Source organism: Microcaecilia unicolor, chromosome 6 (genome assembly GCF_901765095.1).
Source record: "Microcaecilia unicolor chromosome 6, aMicUni1.1, whole genome shotgun sequence".
In the NCBI taxonomy this organism is placed as follows: Eukaryota; Metazoa; Chordata; class Amphibia; order Gymnophiona; family Siphonopidae; genus Microcaecilia; species Microcaecilia unicolor.
Window position 1 is genome coordinate 315785881 of NC_044036.1, and position 18017 is coordinate 315803897.

The window sequence follows — 18017 nt, forward strand, 5'->3', positions numbered from 1 at the left end:
TAAAAAAAAAAAAAAAAAAAAAAAAAAAAAAAAACTTTATATTTAATGTAGGCAGGTATCAGGGTGGGGATGGGCTCTGCAGTGCCCAGGACATTAAAAAAAAAAACGTTTTTATATTTAATGCTGGTGTGCTTCATAGCTGGAGACAGTTCTCTTTTGCTGCTCAACACTGGCACTCTGCTTAGTTTTCACGCATGCGCAAGAAAACTGAGCATGACCTGGGTGCCAGTGTTGGGCGCCTATGAAGAGCTGCCGCTGACTGTGAAACTGTGTTGAAGGGAAGGGGAAAGAGAATGGGACTTATATACCGCCTTTCTGTGGTTTTTCCAACTACATTCAAAGGGGTTTACATATTATATACAGGTGCTTATTTGTACCTGGGACAATGGAAGGTTAAGTGACTTGCCCAGAGTCACAAGGAGCTGTAGTGGGAATCGAACCCAATTCCCCAGGATCAGAGTCCGCTGCACTAACCACTAGGCTACTCCTTGGTCACATTCAAGGAGGTTTCCAGCTGGTGGGGGCTTGGGGATCCCCACCAGCTCAGGTATTTATTGGGGGGAGATGGGATGTGGCAATTACATATGCCCATCCAGTTTTCCCAGTGGCCTACCCAAAATCTTAGGTCTGGCTACGCCTCTGGTGCCAACATTGTCCAGTTCATCATATTATTAGCAGCCACATTCATACAAAGTTAATTATGTTCAGTGGAAAATAAGTCTGTTGTCTTCAGGCTGCTTGCTATGTGAATATTCAATCACCGTTTCATTATTGCTACCAAGTATTACTTATTAAGGGCATTTGGTTTCCTAAGACAGCATTGTGCTTATTTGAATTAGTTTTTCTGTGCAAGTTTTGTTTGATTTGTGTTTATTTGAAATACATCTTGTCAACAAGGGGTGAGGCTAGGTGGGGGTGGAGCTAGGTGGGGGCCCCACCGAACTGGTCTTCACAGGGCCCAGCAATTGCTAAGACCGGCCCCGGTAAGATGCATCATGCGACCCCCACCTTAACTGCATAGTTAATAAACCTGCAACTTTGTCCTCACAAACACCTATCACATGAAGTAGGGACTGTGTTTTATGCCTACATAGGTAGGGCCAGTTTTATAAATATCCATTTAAGTATAGAAAACACTGTTCTACATAATCGAGTCAGTTATACAATTACTTTGTTCAAGATTCAGCAGTAATGGCGAATCCATCTGCATAGATCAACACAGGGCTCCTTTTCACAGCACTTAAGACTTAAAAAGTTACATAGCTTACTATGGAACTTTGGTAAGTCTAAGTGCTTTGAAAATACACCTCCATCTGTCTATAAACAGTCAAAGGTAATTTGTTGCAAATACAGTCTTATTCTCTGGTAAAGTAAGGAGACCCTACATTATCTGCCACCCTTCTCCCTGCCAAATTCCACCTCAGTCTTTGTGCTTTCCTGCTGTAGTTCTGGCTCTTGTCCACAATCCTGGTAGAGGAGCCTAACTACCGCCCAGCCCGTTTTAGAAAGAGCTGCTAGACTAGGGCTGTTTTCTCCCCTCACTCTGTTCTAGTCTCCCTTTGAGAAACGCAGACTGATACAGTTGGGATGTAAGATTTAACCGGAGTAGATTGCATTTCACACTTTGAACTAATGACAAAGCATCAGTGCAGCACGTTGTCCAACCCAGAATGCAGGGTACACAGGCTCCACAAAGGACGCCTGAAATCTGTGCACCAGGGTCAAGCTGCCCCTCCGGATGCTGTAGAAATCCAGTAAGCCAGCAGAATAATTCAGGAACACCCCTAGAACTGAACTCTTCAGAGTCCCTGCAGCAACAAACACACCATTGTGCCAAGCCCTGCAGGTCTTTCCATCAACCACCAAGCACCAGGAAGAGCTGTTCTTCCCAATGAAGGAGCTCCTCGTACTCCCTTTCCTACCGATGCTTCCATAAGTCAACCCAATGCCCACTTTGGGAACACTGAACTTCACCTCCCAATAGAACTGTCCTTTGAAGAATCTCTCCGTGCACATCACCTGCCCCTTGGCCTCAAACCTCTCAGGTAGGTTAGGGCAGGACACACAACCTGGAGAGATATTACTGACAATCTTGCTTCCATCAGCAATTTGAAGATATTCATGGGCCGTCTTGGAGTCCAGTGTGATGCTCACAAGATCTGAAAAGGGAAATAAGTTAGGACATAATTAGCTCTGAAATCAGTGTTCATTTCACCTCCGGCTGTATTTCATTGTTATTTACCCAATTTTGTTGATCTCTTGGTTTTAATCTATAAAAATACAAAGCCCAGCTAAACTAATACTTATTTTGTATGAGTTTTATACATAGGGGTAGGGGCAGTTCAATAATCGGGGTCTCCATTTAGGTGACCCGATGGCACGTGGTGAGAGTATTCTAGAACAGGGTCTGGGCGCCCAGATCCCATTATAAAATACTAACATAACCCAGTATTGGTGCATCTCACATTTATGCGCCCACAGTAATACCAAACGAACACCACAGTGGAGATGATGGAAGAAATGCTAGATACTTTTATTGACAATCTTCATGCGACCCGACATGGCTGTGTTTCGGCTTACAAGGCCTGCATCAGCAGTCTAAAAATATATAAAACATACATTCAAAAAAAGAAATAAATTAATATATGAACACACAAAAGAATCATGATATATATTTGAAACAACTTAAAAAGAACCCAGCTGTGTTGAGTCACATAAAGATTGTCAATAAAAGTATCAAGCATTTCTTCCATCATCTCCATTGTGGTGTTCGTTTGGTGTTTTGATTGTGGAGTGTGGTTCCTCTGTGCATTTTTTTGAAACAGTTATTCCAGCCATAGACTTGGCGTGACTACAGTCACATAAATGCAGCAGGAATAGGTGTACCTTACGGTATTTTGTAAGTTATGTAAGTGGCAGCCCCACCCATGTCTATTCCTCCTTTGCCTTTACGCAGAATACAACGTAATGCGCAGTCTTACAGAACAGCGCTTATGTATCCTTACACACGTCAGCACCGGTGTTCTGTAATTTTGTGTACACAAAGGGCATGTGAATGTGGCTTCCCACATTGTCCTTTTACCCCCAAATTCTCTATACATAGTGCTCAAAATTGCAGATGCAAATTTGAGAGCACGCCCAATTTAATCACATAACAAGCCAATTAGTTCCAATAACCTGAGCACCAACCATCAATTATTGCTACTAATTGAGAACCATTGGAATTTACGCACACATCTTTGTAGTTGGTATTCTGTAAAGATGTGCCTCAACATTTTAACGTGTGGATGCAAAACGGGGGCGTGGCCACGGGAGGGGCAGGACTAGAACTTGCACACAGTGTTATAGAATTCGGGGATCTGCCCCTAATTTAGGCGTCAGAATTTATACCAGGTTTAAGTTGCTGTAAATCCTCTCACTAAGCGCTATTCTAGAAATGGTGCCCATCGTCGAGCACCGTTTATAGAATAAGTACATAAGTAATGACACACTAGGAAAAGATCAAAGGTCCATCGAGCCCAGCATCCTGTCCATGACAGCGGCCAATCCAGGCCAAGCGCACCTGGCGAGTTTCCCAAACGTACAAACATTCTATACATGTTATTCCTGGAACTGTGGATTTTTCCTAAGTCCATTTAGTAGTTGTTTATGGACTTGTCCTTTAGGAAACCGTCTAACCCCTTTTAAAACTCTGCTAAGCTAACCGCCTTCACCATTTTTTATGGTGCCCAAATTTGGGCGCCACTTGCTGATTAACTCAGTGTTTAATTATTTACTATACAATGAACATATTTTGGGCAGCTAAATACTGAAAATAAATGTTAGATAAATGTTTATCTGGCTCCTGCGTAATAAAAGTCCCTGAATTTGGCTCTTGTAGCTAACAAGGGCTGGCCCAGAGAGAGACCACCAAGGTGTAACTTTCAGTATGACATGTGATTGCCAATTCACCTTGCCTGCACACCCTGTTCACCGAGAGACTGAGAATCTGAGAGACAATTGGCCCATCCTAAGCAGTTCTCCATCACTCTCCTCAGATTCACAGTTCTCTTGGTCTTCACATTCAGACTTCAATAACCTATGATACAGATACAGAATTTATCACAAGCAGTAAAATGAAGCCGTTCATCCTCGGAGCAGAGGACATGCTCTTTCATCTCTCTTCCACACAAGACAAAAGAACTGAAATCCTTCACTGGATTCTTCTGATCAAAACAGCAGAACATTGGCAAAGGAAAGAGGTCCCCGGAAGCGAGGTCTGAAAAATCAAGAGGAAGCGGAGACAGAAAGCTAAGAGGGAACCATGAGAAGAACACAGGCTGGACAGGATTAGCCAGAAGTGACGGCAGGGGGACAGCAGCACTTACATTTCTGAACATCTTTGAATGCTGCGCTGTAAAGGCGAAAGACATATTCTGAGGCAGTATCTTCATCGGCGTCCGAAAAAGGAAGCTCCACGTTCCCTAAAGCTTTTCAAAGACACGTTAGTGAGGAGACTGCAGATACTGAGCAGTAGTTGTCTATAGAAAATCTCCAGGCCTCTGTGTCCAGCTTACAGATGCCATTAGGATAGAAAAAGAAGGGGCTTCTCAACACTTTGATGGGATAGGAACCTCAGGAATCTCCCACCCACCTGTACATGACCTTATGGAGGACCACAGGGCTGCAGCCCTTTGTAGCAATGGAAGCTACGGAAATTCAACTTCCTCAGAAGGTGGAACCTGCAGAAAGGGATCCTCTTGTTAGCCTCCCCACCAGGGGCGTAGCCAGACAACAGATTTTGGGTGGGCATAGGCAAGAAGTGGGTGGGCACCAAGTGCTCCCCCCCCCCAAACCACCACTAAAAAAATATCTCAGCTGGCAGGAAAATGCTTCTTTCCACCTTGGCAGTCTGCAGCAGGCATGCGCTGAAAACTGAGCATGCGCAGGTGCCAGTACCGTGGAGAGTAGCGTCTCCGTTACCATCAGGGGGAAGTCTTCAGCTGGCAGAGCTCGAGAATCTCCACCAGCATCTGCTAAACGCGTGCTACTGTTGAGTGGGCCTGAGCCCTAAGTGGGTGGGCCCTGGCCCACCCAGGCCCACTGCTCCCCACCCCAGAAGGAATCTTGTTAAGAAGAGTACTTGGACAGAGAATGCTTCTACTAGGCCAGGCGTTCTCAACCCAGTCCTCGGGACACACCAAGCCAATCAAGGTTTTCAGGAAACCCACAATGAATATGCATGAGATAAACCCGCCTACAACGGAGGTAGTGCATGCACATTTATCTCATGCACACTCATTGTGAATATTGTGAAAATGAAACTGGCTTGGTGTGTCTCAAGGACTGGGTTGAGAACCCCTGTACTAGGCTAATAAGCCTTTTCAGATGCACACTTTTGAAAACTACTAAAATCCCTTTCTTAGGCAGTCGTGGCAAAAGGATGGCCTGACTGAAAGGATCTTAACAGTCCTGAAAACTTGCATCTTGGGTCACAGAGTGCTTCAAGACTGGATACTAATTAAGAACCTCCACAAGCATGGCTCTCTCTCTCAACTCACCAGCACAATTGTGCAACAATCTTCTAACAAAAGAATTCTCCAGTGTTTTCTCAATGCCATCCAAGAGCTGTGACAGCATCCTGTCCACACCACGCATTCTGCTCACAGAGTCCACCTTCAATAAGGGCGACACAAGAGGTCCAGTATCGGCCTTCAGACTTTCAGATTCCTGGAGGATCATCAGATAGAAGATCCCAAGTCAGTCACCATGCAGACAAGAGACATTACTCATGGAACTCTGTCCTGGGCAGATTCAGTAGACCCTCACTCAAAACAAAGTTCCACACCCATGCCATCCCACACCGTGGTCGCACTTGGTGGCAATTTCTGCATTATTCAAAATGACATGTTCACACATCATGGAAAAAGCAAACTGATCATATGGTAGGTGAACCTCAAATCTATTCTCGCAAGACACTGAAATCCAAGATCCAATATTTAAAAGCTAGGGGGGAGCGGTTTGAGAAACTGAATTGCCTGTAAGGTGGGAGGGGTTCTTCTGCCCACATGCCACTGGCTCACACCTTTTCAGTAGTAGTGGAGGTGAGTTACATTCAGGTATGGGCAGGTACTTCCCTATTCCCTGACCCTGTAGAGCTTACAATTTAAATTTTTATACCCGAGGCTATGGAGGATTAAGTGAGGTGTTCAGAACTGCAAGGGAGCTCTGTGGATTTGAACCCTGGCTTCCCTAGTTCTCAGCCTGCTGCACTATTAGCTACTTCTCCAAAAAGTGAGGGTGATTATTTGGTAATATCCTTTCCAAGTGCACTATCATGATTTAATGTTTTTTAAAAAGTGAAATTAAAAATAATTGTCAAAGTTCAAACAAGAACAGGTAATTTCACTTTTTAAAAAACATTAAATCATGATAGTGCACTTGGAAAGGATCTTCGCCGGCAGCGAGCACCGACCGATACACACTGTATGCACCAGCCCCACAGCCTTCCCTCTGACGCAGCTTCCTGTTTCTGCACAAGTAGTAATACAGCGGAGGGAAAGCTGTGAGCAGTGTGCATCAGTCACTGCTGATGAAGATTTGTTATTTTAAAAGGTGTGTGGGAGGGAGAGTTGTTGGGATTTTTCTCCTGGTGAGGCTTGGGCACCCCCACCATCCACATCATAGGTATGCTGCTGCTGGGTGTGCCTGAGCCCAAAGCCCACCAGGCCCAAGCTAAATCCAATCTCTCCTCATCAGTTCAGGCAGTTGTGGACTCAGTTGCTTAAATTTGCTCCACAGCAGCATCGGGCATCAGGGACCCATAAACCTAAGTGCATATTTGAGATGAAAAACAGCGCTTAGCGTAGCTTGTATCCACAAGTTGGACTCTACATCTGAATACAGACTATTAAAGACTCCTGAGGCAGGCCTGTGGCTGAAACACAGATCTGTGTCGAGTCTGCAATAAAGTTTGTTTTTGTTCAACGCAGTTGTCCAATATCAGAGGATTGCCCTACATGTGTGATTTAACCAGTCAGGAGCCATTTCAGGCCAGTTAAATTGCTTTGAATATCGACCCCTTAGTAAATAGGTCTCCTAGCCCCCCACAGGGTAGGTAGAGAGTAGATGGCTCAAGGGATTTGTCACCTTTAAGTCACCAGTTCAAGTTTACTGATTTGGCATAAAGACATCTGGTTACTGGTTTAAATCTGACTTGGGTCGGTACTGAATCAAAGTCATTCTTGATCGAAAGCTGGTCGGTGGCATGTGTGAAACCGAGTTGATGGTCTCTCTCTTGTTGTTTCAGTGGACCTGTGTCTGTGTGACAACACCCACTAACAGTCTGTCAATAACTGCCAAGCGAGCCGGCTGTTTCAGCAGAAGAACCAAAGACTGCACAGGCCAGGAGGACTGAACTGCATTCATGCCCCTACAGACAGCACAGTACCAAGTAGGAAGTGCCCTGTGCGACATGCCCCCTGGCATCCCAACCCTGTCCACTGTGCTGTAGCCAAGAATAGGAACAATGGGCATGGCACAATTTTGGTACCCCACTTCCTTTGTGCCCTGTGTGGCCGCACAGCTCACACAGTGCTCGGTACGGCCCTGTCCAGAGGTTGCTCATCCTGGGAATTGCATGGACCATAAATTTGGTGCCAGGGTACCAGAATGTAACTCACCTTGAGCTAGTACTGAAAAGGTGCAAGCAAAATCTAAATAAATAAATAAAATTCACGAGAAAAGGAAAAACAGTAACACAAATCCCTTGCCAGTAGGACAGAGCAGACTCATTCACCCACCTGCACCACTTTGAAGTGGTCACAGCTTTCCTGCAAGTCCTGGAGCATGAAGATTTTGTCTCTTATCCACACGTTCTCCTCCTTCATCTCTTTCAGGCAGCCTGAGATCTTCTCCAGGGTCATGTTCTCCTCTGTTTTGAAATATTTTTCAGCATCGTTTTGGAGTTCTTCCAGTCTTGTGATCATTCTGGAGATTGTGCTGGCATGGAGCTCACTGGAGAGGGCATGGTGCTGGAGAATACCATGAGAAAAAAACTAGCAGTTACAATGTGGTGAGTGCAAACAGACGATACGTTAGAAGGCACCACTACCATGGCACCTGCTGCCTGCACAGCAAAGCCATTAGGTCACCTTTCCCAATATTTATCCTATATCAGCCATGGAATAAGAACTAGAAGCTAGGAATATACTGATATAGATTTCAAATTGCATTTCTCCAGCACAGCCTGCAGTGATTCCCAAACCTGGTCCTGGGAGGCACTCTGGCCAGTCAGCTTTGCAGGATATCCACAATGAATATTCATGAGAGAGATTTACATGTGCTGCCTCCACTGCATGCAAATCCGTCTCTTGAATATTCATTGTGGATATCCTGAAAACCTGATTGGCTGGGGGGGCCTCCAGGACCAGGTTTGGGAACCACTGGTCTAGTCTAACCCAGGGGCGTAGCCAGACAACAGATTTTGGGTGGGCCTAGGCAAGAAGTGGGTGGGCACCAAGTGTTCTCCCCACCACCAAAAAAAAAAATCTCTCAGCTGGTGGGATAACACTTCTTTCCACCTTGGCAGTGGCGCTAAAAACTGGAGTAGCGTTTTCGTTACCATCAGCTGGCAGAGATTGGGATCCCCACAAATTACCACTAAACATGTATTACTGTTGGGTGGGCCTGAGCCCTAACCCCAAGCCCACCTGTGGCTACACCACTGTACCATACAAACAAAAACCTATCTCCTTTAAACAAAGTGTCTAGCAGTAGAAGAAGAGAGTATGCTGCCCCTGAGGTGTTAGGCACAATTTTACATTTTTTTTTTTTTTGTATGGTGAGTTGAAAGGGGATAGCTCCATTGTTGAGGAATGTGGAGTTTGTGTGCAGGGTTTATACTGAGATTCAGAGGTAGCTGAAACTGGCTGGGGGTGGGAGGGTTTCTTTACGGATAGAAGGCCCTGGTGTCTTATATTAGTAATTATGTGGTGGGAAGGAGTGAGTGATGTTACAGTGGTGAGTATGATGTGCAGAAACATCACTTTGCCCCCCCCCCCCTCCTGCAATACATACACCACTGCTGTATGGACTCTGATTTCCCATGGTGAGAACAGCTAAGCAGAACGAGCTTCTAAACCTATTCATCCCCGGTGACCGTTAAGCTGAGAGTGTGGAGGCCCCAGTGAAAGCGGATGTTAAGCTAAACTCTATTAAGTTCAGGACAGGTCCACAGATATTAAATTCCTTCCACATTTTTACAGTGGAAGGCCTGGTTGTGGCACCAGATGTTATACCCTCTCTAGGAGTACTGGATATCCACCACAAGAGCCCTGATCCTAAGCCTGCCAGGTAACATAGTAAATGACGGCAGATAAAGACTTGAATGGTCCATCCAGTCTGCCCAACAAAATAAACTCATTTTACATGGTATGTAATACTTTATATGTATACCCGAGGAGTTTGATTTGTCCTTGCCATTCTCAGGGCACAGACCGTAGAAGTCTGACCAGCACTGTTCCTGTACTAAAAGTTCTTGAAGATTCTGGAACCCTAAAGAGTTTCAAGATTCCGGAATCCCAATTGGTAGCAACATTCCATGTAGAACCCTAAAGAGTAACATAGTAACATAGAAAAATGACGGCAGATAAAGACCTGTACGGTCCATCCAGTCTGCCCAACAAAATAAACTCATTTTACATGGTATGTAATACTTTATATGTATACCCGAGGAGTTTGATTTGTCCTTGCCATTCTCAGGGCACAGACCGTAGAAGTCTGACCAGCACTGTTCCTGTACTAAAAGTTCTTGAAGATTCTGGAATCCTAAAGAGTTTCAAGATTCCGGAATCCCAATTGGTAGCAACATTCCATGTAGAACCCTAAAGAGTAACATAGTAACATAGAAAAATGACGGCAGATAAAGACCTGTACGGTCCATCCAGTCTGCCCAACAAAATAAACTCATTTTACATGGTATGTAATACTTTATATGTATACCCGAGGAGTTTGATTTGTCCCTGCCTTTCTCAGGGCACAGACCGTAAAAGTCTGCCCAGCACTGTTCCTGTACTAAAAGTTCTGAAGCTAACGTCGAAGCCCCTTAAAAATTTACACCATCCATATGTTTTCACTGGCTTGGCCACTGTTTGGAAAACAGGATACTGGGCTAGATGGACCATTGGTCTGACCCAGTATGGCTACTCTTATGACAAGATTCACTTTCCACAAAGATTGGAGGCAATGCATTAAATTGGTACATAACATGAATAATCAAGCCTTGTACTTGATTATTCATGTTATGTGCTCTTATCTCCCTTCTGGGAGGGAAATGCTCTGTGTACAAGACTGGAGGACACATCTCCTGTGTTTCAAATTATTATATATATATATAGTTCATTGGCTTTTTGTGCTTTATTTTACTGGCTATTTCTCAAAAGCTCCGTCACTTGCTGTCTATCTTTTTCTTCAGTGTGGCTTCCTAAATAAATGCTTTACTGATGTGGTTCTGTGTTCAGGTAGTTAATGGTCACAGCTATAGTGGCAATTTCATTACACGCTGTTGGTTATTCCAATCACATCTTTCCGAACATGGTTACAAGACAAACATGACGGCAGAAAAAGACCTGCACGGTCCATCTAGTCTGCCCAACAAGATAAACTCATATGTGCTACTTCTTGTGTATACCTTACCTTGATTTGTATCTGCCATTTTCAGGACACAGACCGTAGAAGTCTTGTCCAGCACTAGCCCCACCATCCAAACACCAATACTGGATGACTGTTTTTGTTACTGAAGGTCTTTCATATTCCTCTTTTCAACATATTTTTGTCTGTTCTATAGGATAATCTAAGCATTCACAGCAATTAAGAAAAAAAGTAGAGCTACAATGTTCTCAGATATTTGTCATTTTAAAATTAATGACAAATCTTTGCCAGTGAAAGCTTTTCCTTTTTTTTTTTTTTTTTTAATTAGAATGACTGCAAGCGAGAGAGAAAAAGTACAGAGCACATGGCAGTTTATGCAAATGCAATTCTCTCTGGTTAGACAAGGAAGCAGAGTTAAATTTGTTTATAGCATTTGTTAATATGTGTCCCAACTTGAAACCCACCCACTGGAATAGTGGTGGGTCGAGTTCTATAGCCTAAGCTGCTGAAAAGCACTGACTAGGCCTGAAAATCTGATGATGGCCTTGTAGCCGAGTGCCTGCAGAAGCAGGACCGCTTGGTAAGCCTTATTAGAATCTAGTGTGACATTCAAAAGCAGTGTAAGGGCTAAGATGGAGGAATTAATGGCAAAAATTGTAAGAAGTTTGGTTCAGAAAATGGAGTCTGCTTTTGTAAAGATGGCATCCTGGATCATGAGATATGAATACCATTCTCTCTATATTGGGAAAGATGTTTACAAGTCAGGAAATGAGTTATTAAGAAATATCAGAAAGGAGGGGAGAAAGAGGGAGAAGATGAGCACCTGATCTGTGGTTAAGTATGATTCACAGATGAAAAAAAAAGTGTCTCTCCATTGAATTGAATGAACAGAAAAGACTATATAAGAATTGCAAATCTGGGTAGAATTTGGAGTTTTCCCCAACGCTACCCAGAGGGCAGAACTACGGTCGGTCAATCTGAGAATCTGACTGATGAGTGTGCCAGATTGAAGTTCCAATTGGTGAGAATAAAGATTATTTCTATCACTTGCTTTTCTAGTCTATGCCTCAATTTCTTGATTGTCTATCTGTTTCTTGGAACATTCTTACACAAATAGTGTTCACATAAGTAAGGTATCTTTTACCCCTCAGTACATTATGTGGGAGAATAGATGCACTAAGCTACACTTGGCCACGAGGAGTAAGAAAGCCGAGGTCCTGGGTAACAGACTTAAAATGAGCCTTCTGAAACCCACTTTTTATCTCCGTGGGCACAGGTCCCCCGGAGGTCTAGAGAGGGGTAAATAAAAACACATTTTAGATGACAAGGCTTCTATGAAGTTCAACTAGTTACAGAAAATTCCTACCTTATCTAATTAATTTCAGGCTGCAGCAGAAACCAAAACACATTCATCTTGACATACATATCATTCCTCCCTACACATGCTCTGTCCTTGACTAGGTACACACACTGCCTTTGGTGAAAAGAGGAATTCTCTAATTCCTCTTATCTTTCTAACATGTCTCGATTCATCTTTCTGTTTCCGCTTGCTTCTGAACTCAACATTCACACACTCAAGGCAAGAATCAAAGTTTACATAACTTATCTTTAAAACACACACACATATGTTCCCCCGTTTCTCACTCTTTGAATTTTGCTGTAAGCCCATCAAGACACATTTTCTGCAACAGGGCTCTTGTCTGTAGTTGTGGCTGAGACAACCTTAAGGTACATTAATGGTAGGCTCTAAGAGCTGGCAGCTGCAGGAGAACCCTTGATTCATATTTTTCACTGCAGGAGAGTCTGGCACATTCTGTCTGTCGGACGTTCTTTAAGGTGGTAGTAAATGCTCATTTTCTATATTATCCAATGGGGTCTGGGAGACCAGAATTACTACACCGAGTTGCTAATGCAAAGGCTCTCACCTTTACATCCTCCAGATACTTCCTTACTTCTTCCCTGTTCCGATCTGCCTCCTTTAACCGTTTCTTCTCGTCCATCTGTATAGCAGCAAGATCAACCTACCAAGAGGAAAATAAGGCTTCAATATTGATTAAACTGAGAATCTTCAGACTGGGAACTCTGCTCTGGAAGATCTTTACAAAAATTAGTAAAGTGGTGTGGTAGCCGTGTTAGTCCACTTTTAAAGGTAACAAACAGAAATAAAAACAGAGACAAGAAAATAAGATGATACCTTTTTTATTGGACTAAATACATTTTTTTTTATTAGTTTTCGATGGTAAACCTTCTTCTTCAGATCAGAAACGAGCAAATGTTGACAAATATCAGTATATATAAGTGAAACACAAAAGCATTCCAATGGCAGTCTCACAGGAAGAGGGTGGTGGTGGGTTAGGTGAGAAACTGGGAGAGATGGATGGCTGATAAGAGAGTGACAAAGCAGTAGAATTTTATGGTTTATAATGGGATAGAAAATCCAGATCTTTGACTGTTATTGGAATGTTTTTGTGTTTCACTTATATATTCTGATATTTGTCAACACTTGTCATTTCTGATCTGAAGAAGGTGTAAAGCCCCCCTCTTGCCTCTAAAAGGGAGCTAAACACTTCAGAAGAGACTGAAAACCCTTCTGGCAAAAGAAACGCACTCGAGTTTAGTTTTTCTTTTTTATAATAATGCTAAAATTTATTAGAATAAATAAATAATTACAAAAAAAAATTCTTTTATCCCAGTGTTACAGAAAATTGAATTCTTATATCAGTCTAAATTTCAGTATAAGGGAAATAAAATCTCTCTCTGGTCTTTCTGTGTATTTCCCTGGAAGCTTAACAAATCTGACTGCCACAAGATGTGCTTGTCAGATTACTGAACCTTAATTTTGTCCAATCACTTAATGCCTTACATTTTCTCTCTTAATATCTGGTTTTCTTCAACTCTGACCTCTTAAGGTCACCTTCACATAATTCTGCTTCTTTGGTATTTTTCCCAATTATCCATCATTTGCCCTTTGTAACCTCAAATTTCCCTGAATACAATTCATATTTGTCCTTCACTGAAAGAGTGTTTCTGCATTATGTTCAGTGCCTGTTTGAAACAAACAGAGGCTTGTTAAAGTTTATGGCCCATTATTTTAGGCCAAGCAAGCCTGTCCGTTAACTTGTCCCTGAAAAGGCCAAGAAGACACAGGCTAGCTGCAGATCATAGATAAGGGAATAAGATATATATACAAAGGGTTACCTTCGAAAGCTGTTTCTTCTAGCATATTGTTTTACACCATCATCCATTTTCATTCGTGCAGGATTGGATGAAGAGTATACATTACCATATTTACAGACTCCCGAGCCAGGCACCCAACCGCTGAAACACGGCCACTGTGTTAGGTCTTTTGGTGTATTTTAATAAAATATATACAAGGATGACCTCGTCTCCCTTGTGTCTTTTGGAAGAGCCTACCTACCCTAAAATGAACCATGCCTAGCATAGTTCAGTAGTAGCATAATCCTAATTGTATCTCATTTACCTCTATTCAGTTCACTGGCATCCTCCTTTATAAACCAAAGTTTTGTTCCACACAGCATCAGGAACTAGGGAACTTGGGGGAGGGGGGCAGAGGTTGGTTAACTTGTCCCTCTCAACCAAAAAGGTGTTTCACTTTTTTCTTAAACCTAACAGATGACAATTCCAAATTCTCTGGATCTGCCTTTAGGTTTCTTAGTAATAAAGTCAGATCTAGATAATGAGATCTGACTCTATTGCTAAGAAAGTTAAAAGGCGGATCTGAAGTTCTCATCCAGATTTGCTTTTAGGTTGAAAGGGCATGTGTCGCAACTAGCCCAGTGCAGAAAGAAGCCTTGGCACCCCTCCTCCAACCCATCTCAGCAACATCCCTGAAGAGCAAAATAGGTGTTACAAGCCAGATCCTCTGGTGTTTTTAGGGTGGAAAGCATCAGATGTGGAGGTTCCAGTTTTAATATAGTCCCCTTTGAATTTCCAAAACTCTGTTTCATGAAGACTTTAAACATAACTGATATTACACTGAATTCTCTTTGTGGGCAGAGTAAAGCCCTTGTTAAAGAGGAGAAATAAGCAATGAATGTCCTCAGCGACAGGAGATGACAGATGGAAAAACTACCAGGACTTAAAATTTGATTGATCGGTAGATGCACCAATTCTAATGACAAATAAGGTCCCAACTCAGGGGCCAGGGCAGCTTCCATCTTCTCTACTTATCTATCTCAATAGCAGCCTATGGATGTTTCCTCCAGGAACTTATCCAAACCTTTTTTTAAACCCAGATATGTTAACCACTGTTGTCAAATACTCTGGCAAAGAGTTCCAGAGCTTAACTATTCATTGAGTGAAAAAAATATTTCTCCCCTTATTTGTTTCAAAATTATTTCCATGTAATTTCATCGTGGGTCCCCTGGTCTTTGTACTTTTTGAAAGAGTGAAAAATCGATTCACTTTTACCTGTCTACACCAGTCAGGATTTTGTAGACCTCAATCATATCCCCCCTCAGCCATCTCTTTTCCAAACTGAAGAGCCCTAACCTCTTTAGCCTTTTCTCATATGAGAGAAATTCCATCCCCTTTATCATTTTGGTTGCTCTTTTCTAAACCTTGTAAAATTCCACTATATATTTATTTTTTACGATACAGTGACAGAATTGAACGCAATACTCGAGGTCGCACATGGAGCGATACAGAGGCAATATGCTTGGTCTTATTTACCATCCCTTTCCTAATAATTCCTAGCATCCCGTTTGCTTTTTTGGCCGCCACCATACACTGGGCAGATCTCTTTCTTGGGTGCTGACTCCTAGCATCAAGTAACTATGATTTGGATTAATCTTCCCAACCTGCATCACTTTGCATTTGTACACATTAAATTTCATCTGCCATTTGGATCCCCAGTCTTTCAGTTTCCTAAAGTCTTCTGCAATTTTTCACAGTCCACACGTGTTTTTACAACTTTGAATAATTTTCTGTTATCTGCAAATTTAATCACCTCACTTGTTTCCATTTCCAAATCATTTATAATTATGATAAATAGCACTGGTCAGATCCCTGCAGCACTCCACTATTCACCCTCCTCTATTGAGAATGGCCATTTAACCCTAGCCTTCATTTTCTGTCCAATAAGTAGAGGAGTGTGGTAGCCGTGTTAGTCCACTCTTAAGGTTATCAATAGAAATCAAACAAAATAAAACATGGAAAAGAAAATAAGATGATGATACCTTTTTTATTGGACATAACTTAATACATTTCTTGATTAGCTTTCGAAGGTTGACGAAGAAGGGCAACCTTCGAAAGCTAATCAAGAAATGTATTGTTATGTCCAATAAAAAAGGTATCATCTTATTTTCTTTTCCATGTTTTAATCTGTCCAATAAGCAACTCTAAATTCATAAAAGGACATTGCCTCCTATCCCATGCCTTTTTAATTTTCTCAGGAGTCTCTCATTTAAAAAAAAATGTATGTTCACAAAAATGTTGACACCTATGCACAGTAGTATGATAGATAAACGTCACAACTTTTTGTATATTGCTCACAACTTACTCTATAGGTTATTATGCCATCAGATCTTCAGTTTGCAATCAGAGATAAAGATAATAAAAAATACAAGACTAATGATTTACTACCCAGATCACTCAACCTAAAATCAAACTTTAGAATAACCACTGAATATTAAAAAGATGTTGTCATGCCATATTATTTACTTCATTCTGATTGGCTAGAAAAAAGGAACCGGGCCTCCAAAGAGGCGCGGCTTTTAAAACACACCAATCCGCTTCCTGTGGGGGCGGGGCGAGCTGAGATTGCACGTGGTTGGATTCCCGCGGTTTTGGATCTCACCTTCCGCCTTCGTGCTTCTTCGTCCAGCTGTACCGGTTTGTGTTCCTCGTGGTCCCCGAAGGCGCACAGCGCGCACAGGAAGCAGCGCTCTCGCCGGCAATACAGCTCCAACAGGCGGCCGTGCGTGGGGCACTTGCGGGCAGTGAGCAGGTCCTGCAGCGGCTCCTCCAGCGGGTGATCGGCGAAGGCGCCCTCAGCCCGGAGGTGTGGCTGCAAGTGATCCGGGCAGAATGACGCCAGGCACCGCAGGCAGGACTTGATGGCTTTCCGCTGGGCGGTGGTCGGGCACCAGTCGCAGGGCACCTCCGAGGGCAGTAGTGGTGGCGGGATGGCCCTCTTCTGCGCCTGGCGGAACTCGCCCGCGATGTCCCCTAAGAGCGTGTTCTTCTCCGGGTAGGGCCGGGTGGCGAACTCCTTCCTGCACAACGGGCATCGGTAGCGGTTCCAAGTAATTTTGAACCAGTGGCTATTGATACAGGCCATGCAGAAGTTGTGGCCGCAGGACAGGGACACCGGATCCCGGAACACATCGAGGCAGATGGAGCAGAGCAGCCTGTCCTTGGATAGCTGCAGGGAGACCATGGTTAATGTGCAGGAGGTAAAAGACGGATACAGCAGCCTGGGAGGTTTCGGGAAATTAAAAAGCCGAGGATGGCCAGACACTAGCTCCGCCCACTAGGTAGGCCGGCCCCTGGATCTGAGGGGGCGGGGTTTGGATTAAATAGTGTGCGGTTGCACAGAAAAAATAATGTAACTTTTGGGCCAATTACATTCTTGATCGACTCTGGGGAGTAAAACCTCGTTCCTCCTTCAGGTCCCATCTCTGACTCCCGAAAGCTGGTCGAGAATTGTATTTAGTCCAATAAAAAAATCATCACTTTTAGATACATTCTGTTTTTTTCAGCTTCTAGTTCTTTACAGCCATATGTCTTAACACGGGAACCACATACTACTTAATCCAAGCCCTGTTGTTTAAAAAAAAATAAAAGTATTACTGTATTTTTGTTTGTAAACCTTTATTTCTGCATATTTGACACTTCCATTTTAAAACATGTAACCTGGCTAATTTATTACCGAGGCCTCCGTAGATGGCTTCACAGTCGATCGGAAAAGCACAAAATCTGCAGCTTTCCTATAAAGGACCTCGAGGAATGATTAGGTTGTGTTGTAAGCTCTTCTGAGCAGGGACCGTCCTTATTTGTTAATTTGTACAGCGCTGCGTAACCCTAGTAGCGCTCTAGAAATGTTAAGTAGTAGTAGTAGTGTTGTCCTGGGGGTGGGGGCTGGTGTCTGGCTTCTTATCCTGCAGCAGGTGCAAAGGGGTGATGGTTCTGCTGAGTCTCTCGTCTGTTTTTAGTTTCTGTGTAAACTGCATTTATCTAACTTTACGTCTTAGCTATTTAATAGATAAATGTAACCTGAGCTATTTGCCTAAACGGGGTAAATCAGAGACTACATCCCTGAGGTTGTGGCTTTTACTGATTATGTTCAGCAAGGAGGTTGTATTGAGAAGCTATGATGACGTTGACGATCAGTAAGTTTCGTTTCCTCTCAAAAGCAGGTTAGTTTC

General features: G+C 43.1%; 2 protein-coding genes across 3 annotated transcripts in view; one reads left to right on the top strand and one right to left on the bottom strand.

The window, feature by feature from the left end:
• Positions 1-910: 910 nt before the first annotated feature.
• On the bottom strand, positions 911-17038 carry LOC115473354 (tripartite motif-containing protein 16-like). Of its 2 annotated transcripts, none has more exons than XM_030208238.1 (6): positions 16448-17038; positions 12555-12650; positions 7782-8012; positions 5541-5709; positions 4368-4463; positions 911-2159 (listed from the first exon to the last, which is right to left on the bottom strand). In XM_030208238.1, the coding sequence occupies exons 1-6, from the start codon at positions 17027-17029 to the stop codon at positions 1630-1632; spliced, it is 1704 nt and encodes a 567-aa protein (XP_030064098.1). In that variant the 5' UTR covers positions 17030-17038; the 3' UTR covers positions 911-1629. The 2 variants fall into 2 exon arrangements, with proteins under 2 accessions (XP_030064098.1, XP_030064097.1); XM_030208237.1 differs by having other exon boundaries at positions 4368-4469.
• Positions 17039-17734: 696 nt separating this feature from the next.
• The window catches only part of TRIM47 (tripartite motif containing 47), a 52266-nt gene continuing 51983 nt past the window's right edge, over positions 17735-18017 (top strand). Inside the window, exon 1 of the mRNA XM_030208236.1 lies at positions 17735-18012. The gene's annotated coding sequence lies outside the window, so the exon portion shown is untranslated. The remainder of the gene's footprint in view (positions 18013-18017) is intronic.